General features: G+C 38.2%; 1 protein-coding gene across 3 annotated transcripts in view; it reads right to left on the reverse strand.

The window, feature by feature from the left end:
* The window catches only part of HECW2 (HECT, C2 and WW domain containing E3 ubiquitin protein ligase 2), a 415,256-nt gene that overhangs the window by 45,179 nt on the left and 357,214 nt on the right, over nt 1–12,863 (reverse strand). For all 3 annotated transcript variants that reach the window (XM_036857486.1, XM_036857485.1, XM_036857484.1), the window contains 2 exons: nt 8,877–8,997; nt 7,277–7,390 (listed from right to left, as the gene is read on the reverse strand). In XM_036857486.1, the coding sequence (XP_036713381.1) occupies nt 7,277–7,390; nt 8,877–8,997 (235 nt within the window). The remainder of the gene's footprint in view (nt 1–7,276; nt 7,391–8,876; nt 8,998–12,863) is intronic.

Consider the following 12,863-nt stretch of genomic DNA (forward strand, 5'->3'; position numbering starts at 1 on the left):
TAGGACTTCTGCCCATTTTTGGATTGGGTTGTTTGTTTCTTTAATATTGAGCTGAATGAGCTGTTTATATATTTTGGAGATTAATCCTTTGTCCGTTGACTCGTTTGCAAATATTTTCTCCCATTCTGAGGGTTGTCTTTTCGTCTTGTTTATGGTTTCCTTTGCTGTGCAAAAGCTTTTAAGTTTCATTAGGTCCCATTTGTTTATTTTTGTTTTTATTTCCATTACTCTAGGAGGTGGATCAAAAAAGATCTTGCTGTGATTTATGTCAAAGAGTGTTCTTCCTATATATTTCTCTAAGAGTTTTAAAGTGTCCGGTCTTACATTTAGGTCTCGAATCCATTTTGAGTTTGTTTTTGTGTATGGTGTTAGGGAGTGTTCTAATTTCATTCTTTTACATGTAGCTGTCTAGTTTTCCCAGCATCACTTATTGAAGTGACTGTCTTTTCTCCATTGTATATCTTTGCCTCCTTTGTCATAGATTAGTTGACCATAGGTGCGTGGGTTTATCTCCGGGCTTTCTATCTGGTTCCACTGATCTTTGTTTCTGTTTTTGTGCCAGTACCATATTGTCTTGATTACTCTAGCTTTGTAGTATAGTCTGAAGTCAGGGAGTCTGATTCCTCCAGCTCTGTTTTTTTCCCTCAAGACTGCTTTGGCTATTCGAGGTCTTTTGTGTCTCCATACAAATTTTAAGATGATTTGTTCTAGTTTTGTAAAAAATGCCATTGGTAATTTGATAGGGATTGCATTGAATCTGTAGATTGCTTTGGGTAGTATAGTCATTTTCACAATATTGATTCTTCCAATCCAAGAACATGGTATATCTCTCCATCTGTTGGTATCATCTTTAATTTCTTTCATCAGTGTCTTATAGTTTCCTGCATACAGGTCTTTTGTCTCCCTAGGTAGGTTTATTGCTAGGTATTTTATTCTTTTTGTTGCAATGGTAAATGGGAGCGTTTCCATAATTTCTCTTTTAGATTTTTCTTCATTAGTGTATAGGAATGCAAGAGATTTCTGTGCATTAATTTTGTATCCTGCAACTTTACCAAATTCATTGATTAGCTCTAGTAGTTTTCTGGTGGCATGTTTAGGATTCTCTATGTATAGGATCATGTCATCTGCAAACAGTGACAGTTTTACTTCTTCTTTTCCAATTTGTATTCCTTTTATTTCTTTTTCTTCTCTGATTGCCGTGGCTAGGACTTCCAAAACTATGTTGAATAATAGTGATGAGAGTGGACATCCTTGTCTCGTTCCTGATCTTATAGGAAATGCTTTCAGTTTTTCACCATTGAGAATGATGTTTGCTGTGGGTTTGTCATATATGGCCTTTATTATGTTGAGATAGGTTCCCTCTAGGCCCACTTTCTGGAGAGTTTTTATCATAAATGGGTGTTGAATTTTGTCAAAAGCTTTTTCTGCATCTATTGAGATGATCATATGGTTTTTATTCTTCAATTTGTTAATATGGTGTATCACATTGATTGATTTGCGTATATTGAAGAATCCTTGCATCCCTGGGATAAATCCCACTTGATCGTGGTGTATGATCCTTTTAATGTGTTGTTGGATCTGTTTGCTAGTATTTTGTTGAGGATTTTTGCATCTATATTCATCAGAGATATTGGTCTGTAATTTTCTTTTTTTGTAGTATCTTTGTCTGGTTTTGGTATCAGGGTGATGGTGGCCTCATAGAATGAGTTTGGGAGTGTTCCTTCCTCTGCAATTTTTTGGAAGAGTTAGAGAAGGATGGGTGTTAGCTCTTCTCTAAATGTTTGATAGAATTCACCTGTGAAGCCATCTGGTCCTGGACTTTTGTTTGTTGGAAGATTTTTAATCACAGTTTCAATTTCATTACTTGTGATTGGTCTGTTCATATTTTCTGTTTCTTCCTGGTTCAGTCTTGGAAGGTTATATACCTTTCTAAGAATTTGTCCATTTCTTCCAGGTTGTCCATTTTATTGGCATAGAGTTGCTTGTAGTAGTCCCTTAGGATGCTTTGTATTTCTGCGGTGTCTGTTGTAACTTCTCCTTTTTCATTTCTGATTTTATTGATTTGAGTCCTCTCCCTCTTTTTCTTGATGAGTCTGGCTAATGGCTTATCAATTTTGTTTATCTTCTCAAAAAACCAGCTTTTAGTTTTATTGATATTTGCTATTGTTTTCTTTGTTTCTTTCATTTATTTCTGCTCTGATCTTTATGATTTCTTTCCTTCTGCTAACTTTGGGTTTTGTTTGTTCTTCTTTCTCTAGTTCCTTTAGGTGTAAGGTTAGATTGTTTACTTGAGATTTTTCTTGTTTCTTGAGGTAGGCGTGTATAGCTATAAACTTCCCTCTTAGAACTGCTTTTGCTGCATCCCATAGGTTTTGGATCATCGTGTTTTCATTGTCATTTGTCTCTAGGTATTTTTTGATTTCCTCTTTGATTTCTTCAGTGATCTCTTGGTTATTTAGTACCGTATTGTTTAGCCTCCATTTGTTTGTGTTTTTTATGTTTTTTTCCCTGTAATTCATTTCTAATCTCATAGCGTTGTGGTCAGAAAAGATGCTTGATATGATTTCAATTTTCTTCAATTTACTGAGGCTTGATTTGTGACCCAAGATGTGATCTATCCTAGAGAATGTTCCGTGTGCACTTGAGAAGAAAGTGTAATCTGCTCTTTTTGGATGGAATGTCCTATAAATATCAATTAAATCTATCTGGTCTATTGTGTCATTTAAAGCTTCTGTTTCCTTATTTATTTTCATTTTGGATGATCTGTCCATTGGTGTAGGTGAGGTGTTAAATTCCCCCACTATTATTGTGTTACTGTCGATTTCCTCATTTATAGCTGTTAGCAGTTGCCTTATGTATTGAGGTGCTCCTATGTTGGGTGCATATATATTTATAATTGTTATATCTTCTTCTTGGATGGATCCCTTGATCATTATGTAGTGTTCTTCCTTGTCTCTTGTAACATTCTTTATTTTAAGGTCTATTTTATCTGAGATGAGTATAGCTACTCCAGCTTTCTTTTGATTTCCATTTGCATGGAATATCTTTTTCCATCCCCTCCCTTTCAGTCTGTATGTGTCTCTAGGTCTGAAGTGGGTCTCTTGTAGACATCATATATATGGGTCTTCTTTTTGTATCCATTCAGCAAGCCTGTGTCTTTTGGTTGGAGCATTTAATCCATTCACGTTTAAGGTAATTATCGATAGGTATGTTCCTATGACCATTTTCTTAATTGTTTTGGGTTTGTTTTTGTAGGTTCTTTTCTTCTCTTGTGTTTCCCACTTAGAGAAGTTCCTTTAGCATTTGCTGTAGAGCTGGTTTGGTGGTGCTGAATTCTCTTAGCTTTTGCTTGTCTGTAAAGCTTTTGATTTCTCCATCAAATCTAAATGAGATCCTTGCCAGGTAGAGTAATCTTGGTTGTAGGTTCTTCCCTTTCATCACTTTAAGTATATCATACCACTCCCTTCTGGCTTGTAGAGTTTCTGCTGAGAAATCAGCTGTTAACCTTATGGGAGTTCCCTTGTATGTTATTTGTCGTTTTTCCCTTGCTGCTTTCAATAATTTTTCTTTGTCTTTAATTTTTGCCAATTTATTACTATGTGTCTCGGCGTTTTTCTCCTTGGGTTTATCCTGTATGGGACTCGCTGCGCTCCCTGGACTTGGGTGGCTATTTCCTTTCCCATGTTAGGGAAGTTTTCGACTATAACCTCTTCAAATATTTTCTCTGGTCCTTTCTCTCTCTTTTCTCCTTCTGGGACCCCTATAATGCGAATATTGTTGCATTTAATGTTGTCCCAGAGGTCTCTTACGCTGTCTTCATTTCTTTTCATTCTTTTTTCTTTAGTCTGTTCCGCAGCAGTGAATTCCACCATTCTGTCTTCCAGGTCACTTATCCGTTCTTCTGCCTCAGTTATTCTGCTACTGATTCCTTCTAGTGTAGTTTTCATTTCAGTTATTGTATTGTTCATCTCTGTTTGTTTGTTCTTTAATTCTTCTAGGTCCTTGTTAAACATTTCTTGCATCTTCTCGATCTTTGCCTCCATTCTTATTCTGAGGTCCTGGATCATCTTCACTATCATTATTCTGAATTCTTTTTCTGGAAGGTTGCCTATCTCTATTTCATTGAGTTGTTTTTCTGGGGTTTTATCTTGTTCCTTCATCTGATATATAGCCCTCTACCTTTTCACGTTGTGTATCTTTCTGTGAATGTGGTTTTTTCCCCACAGGCTGCAGGATTGTAGTTTTTCTTGCTTCTGCTCTGTGTTAATCTTTCAAAATAGTATTATGTATTCCCAATGCCTTAATAGGAAAATGAAGTCTATATCTAATAATCTATATGTATGATACTGACATGATAAAGCCATGAGACCAGAAGTTATCTGGCCCCATTCCCGTTTCAATAAACCATATGCAGAGGGGCCTGATTAAGAGATTGTCCCTGAGGACTGAGGTCACACCTCAACATATCCTCCCTCTTATTTTCCTTCTGGGGTTACAGGAAGAAGACAAGAAATGGAGGCAGGAAACATTTGGACATTAGTCGCAATTAAATAAGGTTTCAGGCCCCACTCTGCCTGGGCCTCCTCCTAGGAATGGATGTCAGTCCAGATCATGGGGAGACAGCTTTAGGATGACCAAGCATGATAGCATCTGTTCTATTCAAACCTAAGTACCATGGTTTCCAAAGACTCTTGCCTACATCTCTGAGATCTCAACAAACTGTGGTCCAGCAAAGAAGGAAGGCAGCTGGAGTTCTGGGGGAGGAAAAGTATTCTCATCTAAACCAGACTGGTTATGTAAGGAAATACCTGGAATCCCATGCATACCTGTGATTAGGCTAAAAACATTTGCCTTCATTTTCAATTGCACAGCTGCATCTTTAAGGCAACTAACAAAAGCTAGAAGTCCATTAAGGCTTGTCAGCAACAAAAGGCTCAAGTCTCAGGCAAGCTTCTCAAACTTTGTCACATTATATTGTTTTCCCATGTAATATTTTACTTTAATCTAGTCACAGCTGGGAGACTATACAACACTATATGTGACAAGAGAAGTTATCAGTCACTAGCTGGAATAGTGAAAAGATCCATGGGAAGGAAAAAATTCAGATAGATCAGAGTTCAGGAGTTTTGCCTAAATCCCAGTGCTGGTCTAAGAATCCTGGATGGAAGACAAGAGGCCTAATTTTAAATCTCAATTTTACTATTATCTAGTTCTACTAGCACATGTAAATTATTTTATACTTTGGCAGCTCCATTTCATCAACCATAAACCAAATGGCTGAATCTGTTGAATATGATTGCTATGATTCCATAATCTAATATACTTTATTCCTGGGCAAGACTGAGAGGGGTAGCCTTAAAATGATCCAAATTAACAGCAGTTAAGGAGTTAAAGAGAAGACAACCAGAGTTCAGACAATCATGTGGTATTTTTAAAATTCACTCTAGTGATGTCTACAAAGAAGGTGCTGAGACTCCAAACCTAAACCTGAAATGAGGAAAGAGTAAGGGGTCTAGGAGAGATGAGAGCTGTCATCTTCTGAAGAGTCATAAAACCACCATTATGCCTATTTGAATGCAATAAACACCGTGTAGGAGTCTTTACTCCTTCATTTCCTAACCCTTATCTCTATGAGCACACTCATGGAAGAGTCATAGAAGGCTGGACTCTGTTTATGGCAGGTAGTTATTTTGGTAGGTGTGCCAAAGAAAGAGAAAAAGTGGGGACACAGAAATAAGAACCAAGGCCCAAGAGATACTGCTGGGGAGATTTCCAGGTAGAACAGAAGGATTCTTCTTTTTTCCTCTTTTTCTATCTTTTTTAAATTGAAGTACAGTTGACATACAATATCATGTTAGTTGCAGGTATACAATGTAGTGATTCCATAATTTGATACATTGTGAGATGGCCACCACTGTGAGTCTAGTTACCATCTTGTCAGCATACAAAGTTATTACAATGTTATTGACTATATTCCCTTTGCTGTACATTACATCCTGTGACTTACTTATTTTACAAATGGAAGTTTGTGCCTCTTAATCCCCTTCTCCTATTTCGCCCATCCTGCATCCTTCCCACGCCCCCTACTCTCTAGCAAACACTAGTTTCTAATTCGTGATTCTGAAACTGAGCTTATTTAACAGGTGAAGTATGATTTACTTAGTATTCCTGTGCACATAACAAGATCATAGATGTTAAAATGCAATTCCTTGCTTTTTTTTATCTCAAAGCCCATGTTTTGAACCCTCTTACACTGTTGGTGGGAATGTATATTGGTACAGCCACTATGGAAAACAGTATGAAGGTTCCTCAAAATCTAAAAATAGTGTTGCCATATGATCCAGCAATCCCACTCCTGGGCATACACCCAAACAAAACTCTAATTCAAAAAAGATACATGCACCCCTATGTTCATAGCAGCACTATTCACAATAGCCAAGACATGGAAACAACCTAAATGTCCTTAGACAGATGAATGGATAGAGAAGATGTGGTACATATATACAATGGAATACTACTCAGCCATAAAAAAGAATGAAATGATGTCATTTGTAGCAACATGGATGGACCTAAAGATTATCATACTAAGTGAAGTAAGTCAGAAAGAGAAAGACAAATACCATATGATATCACTTGTATGTGGAATCTAAAAGATGACAGAAATGAACTTATCTACAAAACAGAAACAGACTCACAGACATAGAGAACAGACTTGTGGTTGCCGGGGCGGTGGGGGGGGGGGAGGGAGGGATAGAGTGGGAGGAGCTTGGGGTTAGCAGATGCAAACTATTATATAGAGGATGAATAAACAACAAGATCCTACTGTATAGCATAGGGAACTATATTCAATATCCTGTGATAAACCATAATGGAAAAGAATTTTAAAAAGAATGTACATATATGTATAACTGAATCACTGTGCTGTTCAGCAGAAATTAACGCAACATTGTAAATCAACTATACTTCAATAAAACAAACAAACAAACATGTTTTCCCTTTGAGAGAAAGAGTTACAGAGAGAAGAAACGAAACTAAGTTTCTGCTCTCAAAAATGATCTATAGTTATGAGTTTTTAACTAAAGAATTTCTATGTCAAATGATTTAAAAATCAAAGGAAGCTTTTTTAAAAAAAAAAACTGAAAGGTTTAAGTGTATGAGAACAGCATTTCCTGTCAGAAGGATTTCCTGTTTCAGGCAACCGCAGGGGACAGTGTGGGGAAACATCCTCCGGCAGCCACAGCCTGTGCTTCACAGGCCACTTCTCTGTGCTACTCACCCTTCCTCCCCAACAAATGTGACGTACAGCTTATTTCTCTGCAGGTCTTTTCTGGAGTAGCCCATAATCTGATTAAAAGCATCTTCAAGCAAGTGATCTCTTCTGATAATTAACCTGTCCAGAAAAAGACAATTTGAAAAATACAGATTATTTCCTAATCCTTATCTTTCCAGAACTGGGCACTTGCCACTTAATTTCCACTTACCACAATTAACTAGGGGAAAAGTGGAGTGACTTACTATCATCGCTGTCTGCAATAAAGCACACATCTGTCTGTAACTCTTAATGGCATTAACAAAAGTTACACCAGAGAATCATTGGTAAATAGAGCACCCCACCTAAGACCTGTAAAACCAATGCAAGAGTCCTTTCTGAATGGTCACATCAATTTAACCCAGAAGGAAAATGATTAAAAAACAACACACACACACACACACACACACACAAAACATTTGTTTAGGGAGCAACCCTAGGAGGTAATGTTTTAAGCCTGAATGCACCTAGGAATTCAATTCTTAAGTACCTAGAAAGATAACAGTGAGAACAAGGACAAAAAAATTCTCAGTGTCCTCCAAAGCAGTGGAGTTTACTGTTGTGCTTAGTTTAACTTTAAAATTAAGTGAATCTTGAGATTCCCTAAGTGACAGATACAAATGAATGATACTGGTGGTTGATTAATCTACTTGTGACAATGACAATTTAAGTCACCCTTAAACAGGTGTCAATTTGCCCTTAATGCAAATAGTAATGGAAAGGGAGATGATAGGGAGGCTGAAGGTATGAAAGCTTGATCAGCAAGACCTTAATAAGTGAAGCTCAGAGAGGTACGGTGTTTGGGGCAGGTTGATGTTTTCGAGGATGATGAAAGGGGAACCTGTGAGTTCAGATGAGCAAGCCCTGTATGGGGGCAGTGAGCCGTGTGCCTGTTGGGCTGGGCAATTCTCTCACACACCTGGGTCCTGGCACTTCTGCAGTCAGACCCACTCTCCTCTGTCCTCTCTCAAGTGGCATAGTGATCTCTAGTGGCGACATGGGACAGGGGTGGAGGTGGGGCTGAAGGGAGTATGGGTAAGTAGGAAATTCAGATAATTCTAGGCCAAACAACATGATGATGTTTCAATTCCCCATTTAAAGGGAGGTGGATAAAGACAGGCAGAAACAACGTTCATGACATATTCCGTTGGACAAGTTAAGCTTACTTCACAGAAGGAAACAGAGCTGAGCAGTAGTCCTACACTCAGGTCAGCCCAGGAGACAGTGACGTGCAATACAAGACACCGTGACAGCCTTATATCTAATGAATATGCGATAAGTCAACAAAGAGGTACTTTTCAGGAGAACAAAATAAATCAGCTTTTAATTTTGCCTTATTTTTATGTGAAACATGGTCGTCTCCTTCCTGTCTGTTTTAAAACCTTAAGTTTAATTGTGCTTAATTCAAGAACTGTTTTAGATGATCCTGTAATTTACACATGGCAAAATAATTATGCTGACTAAAATGAAGGCTGGTCATCCCAAATCAATCCATTTCCTACATTCCAAATTGCATCCCATCTTTTCACCATCTACTAATCCTGGGGTTTGTATTATTTTGACTTACTTTAATTTCCCTGGGCCTTGTCCATATCCTTTAGTCTCTAACTTCCTGTAAAAGTTTCTTAGTTTGGCTTCAAAGTCTCGCTTGTAAGGAGCTGGAGCACGGGCATTGGCACGCTGAGTACCTACAACAAACCACAAAGAGACAAGGGTGTGGATTTGTGCGATGTCCTTATATTCATCACATCACCATGAAAAATATTACCATGGGGCTGAGACCACAGTTAACAGGTAAAAGGAGGCAATACTTTTAGGTCCCTGCACTTTTCACCTCTCCAAGTCAAAGGCTACCACAGAGCTTAACCAGGATCTCAAGATGTCTTCTTTGTGGCCTTCAAATCCTGTTTGAAGAGTTACAGTGGTGCCCATGTGTTAGTCAAATATGTTCCTCTTTTCAGTCCAAATCAATATGAGTCAAACAGGTACTCATGTCTAATGGTAACTGTTCAGGGTGGAATATCTTTGCTTGCGGCTGAGATGATATCACAGCAATCAGACAGGAAGTTACAGTGTGAAAGTATGTGGTACAGAAAGCAAGAATAGTGAGTTTCCATACTTGATGAAAAACCTACAACATTACATTTCATACCACAGGGTAGAATAATCTTGATTTGAAAACAGAATTCAGCCATAATTGCAGAAGGCACATGTCTCCTGGTTATGCAAAGTAAAAATACTGTGATTTGTTGCACTCTTAATATATGCCAAGTACTGTAATTATCTACAGATTATCTAAAGATGTCATGTCATTACATGTCATTCCACGGCAAGCATCATTAATAAAATATAAAAGCAACATAGTTTGTTCTTCTTTCCACAGAAAAATCTGGTTTTGTGTCACACTGTGACTAACCAACAAGCCAGGATACAAAACTGAGGATGAATATGGGAATCAGCGCCATGACAAAAACACTGGATATTTCCAAGAAATATTTCACAACACAATAAAAGAAACCAGAAAACAAAAATTGTGATGTCTCGTGCATTACACACCATGTAAGCTCCTTAAACACATCTTTATGCATGAATCAACTAAGTGATGATTATTTTTTGCTAATACTGTGTTAGGTTCAGCAACAGACGCTCAGAATGGATAAGGTCGGGTTGCTGGAGTGGATATCTTGGTTGGGAAGACAGAAATAGAACATATCAAACAACTAGAGAATATTTAAGTCTTAAACTAGATGGTATACAAACTCTAAAGCAGAAGGAACAAAATGATAGCCCTGGGGCTATACCCAGCCTTATAGATCTATTTTGTTTGCCACACAATGTTCTAAAGATTTTAAATTAACTGCCAACATTTAAAAATTAGGAGATTTCAAGTAGAAAAAAAAAAATCCTGATTTCTCGTGAAAATCAGTTGGGAACTCTTGCAACAACTGGCTTGCATCTCCCTGGGGCTACAGAGGGCAGCTGCCCCATGAGGTGAAGCACGTGCTCTCCACTGTGCCACCGCCACTCAGTGAGGATGCATTTGAGATCAGTGTTATAGAAAAGTAATAGTAAATGAGGATAAGCAGAGATCAAAATGGAAAAGACTTTAGGGAGGAGATGTTATTGGAACCAGGCCTTATAAACATGGGAGAACTATAGTCTATACTGGGGCAGGGCAGCAAGAGCTGGAAGAAGCATTGCCTGCATGTTCAGAAGACACGGAGGAGACCCCACTAACCTAGAGCAGAGGGGGAGTGCTAGGGCGTTAAGTAGGAAATTAAATTGGTCAGAAGTTTGGTATGAAATTATGAGAAGAAGTTTTAAAAACCTAGCTGAGAAGTGTGAGCATGATGCAGCAAGCAGTGGGAAGCCTTTATAGGTTCTTAAGCAAGGGAATAACAAACAAGTGGTGTTTTATTTCAGAAATGATTTTCAGAGTGGATTAGGGCGGGAAGGAGGAAAGACCTAGTTAGGAGTAGTTGAAGCAATGGAGGCCTGAGGGGATGAGGACTAGCCTGGACTATGGTGACTCAGAGGAAATTTTACAATGTGAAGTAAGAATTGGTAAGAGTAGATAAGTAAGGAAGAGGAATAGGAAGCTCTCATGGTAATATAAAGCTTTTTAAACAATAACAATAGCTGTCATTTGTTGTGTCTGCTATGCATTAAGGACCATTCACTTTATAGAGAGGATCTTGGGAAATCCTCACAAGTCTAAGAAGTAGGCATTAGTATTATTACTGTCATCACCATCACTTTGTAACTAAGGAAACTGAAGTCATATGACAGTGAATAGTAGATTTAGGATCTGAGCCAGGTCCGTCTGATGCTAAAGCAGCATGGGAAATGATGTTGGTGGACAGGAGCATATGAGGCTTTCTACATACTAAGCTGGAGAGGACAGCTGTTCAGGTGGACATACCTTGCAGACACTTGAAAATATAGTACTGGAGTTCCAGTGCGAGATCCGGGCCACACTTGTGGATTAAATGAGTTAGCGTGTGTGTGGTATAGCACTTCGCGCAGTGCCGGCTGCATAAGCAGCCCCACGTAAATGTTAGCTGTTATTGCTATTATCTGCATAGTTGTGAATACTGAACACATGGGGAAATGTACTGAGGTTGGGGAATGGAATTTAATAAAATGGGCTATTGATGAATAATACGTCCAGAGTTCTGTTGGCATAGTGATGAATCTTTTACCCAAAGAGCTAAGAGCTATGCCATAAAGGAAAACAAATAAACTTGACCTTAAAAGGTCTGGGATGCAGAAGACTCCTAGGCAGTGGTTCTCAATCTTGACTGCACATTAGAATCACTTAGGGAGCTTTTAAAAATCCCAATGTTCAGGCCACAGCCAGGACATATTACATCAGAATCGGTGGGGGTGAGACCCAGACATTAGTGTGCCATGCAGCTCTCCAGATGATTCCAACGTGCAGCCAAGTCTGAGAACCATTATCTCCCACAAGAAGGTCAAAGGTAACCAATGAAACACCTGGGCATCATCCAGGGACCAACACAGGGGGAATACTTCCCATGTATTTGAAAGGTATCGTTTGCAACATGAAGGAGCATGATCTGCGAGGACTCCAGGCTCCTCTCTTGGATGGCTGAGGGACAGAGCCGTGCAGCACAAGTCCAGTTAGAGTGGCAGAATAAAGCTTTTGCTGCTGCAGTCTGAGTAACTGCAGACTCCTAAACCCAGACAGCTCAGAAAGCAGCCATAATGAATCAGCTTTCAAGAGCGCGATCATTGATAGGGAAGAGGAAAAACAGGAACGAAAGACTGAAAATCTTTCAGGACTGAAAAGAAACCCGATTCTTTAAGAGTTGATTACTTTTAAAAAACAGCACATATACTATTGCTATATAATTTGAGATGCTTAAAAGGATGTGTCAAATGCCATAACACATTCCATCAATATCAATACAGACACTTAATAAAAATTAGCTCTGACTCCTTTTAAGCTCTAGGTAAAGGAATTCAATTATGGGGACTCTGGAGACAGAAACTGTTAAATGCAAAAATTATTTTGCCAATAGTTCTATTATGAAAAAATCATTCACACATTACATCATGATTTAAAAATTACAATAAATTATGCTGTTGGCCCTTGTCAAATTCTTAATGCAAGTCAGGTGCAACTGCCAGAAAATCCAGGGCAGAAACAATATTACTTCCACTTTGGAAATAAAAAATTATCTTGGAGACAGAGCTCACAGAACTAAGAACCGTAACTGTAAGTGAAGTTCTAGAATATAATTCTCTTATAGAGAGAGTAAATGTCATAGTCTTTATGGTCTTAAAGAAGGAAGTCAGATACGAAAAGGTCAATGTTACATATAGGAAGTGATCAAATGAAAGGCTGGTTTTATGGATAGCCAGTATTATGTTAATTATTTATAGGAAAAAATTTCAGTAACAGATATTAGACTTTTTAAAAATCATTGCTAGGCAGGCATAAAGGACTTCCATATAGTGTTACACTATTTCCACATACTGTTAAAAAACTGCACAATCACATACAAACTAAAGAATTCTACCAGGCAAA

This window comes from Balaenoptera musculus, chromosome 7 (genome assembly GCF_009873245.2).
Source record: "Balaenoptera musculus isolate JJ_BM4_2016_0621 chromosome 7, mBalMus1.pri.v3, whole genome shotgun sequence".
Classification (NCBI taxonomy): Eukaryota; Metazoa; Chordata; class Mammalia; order Artiodactyla; family Balaenopteridae; genus Balaenoptera; species Balaenoptera musculus.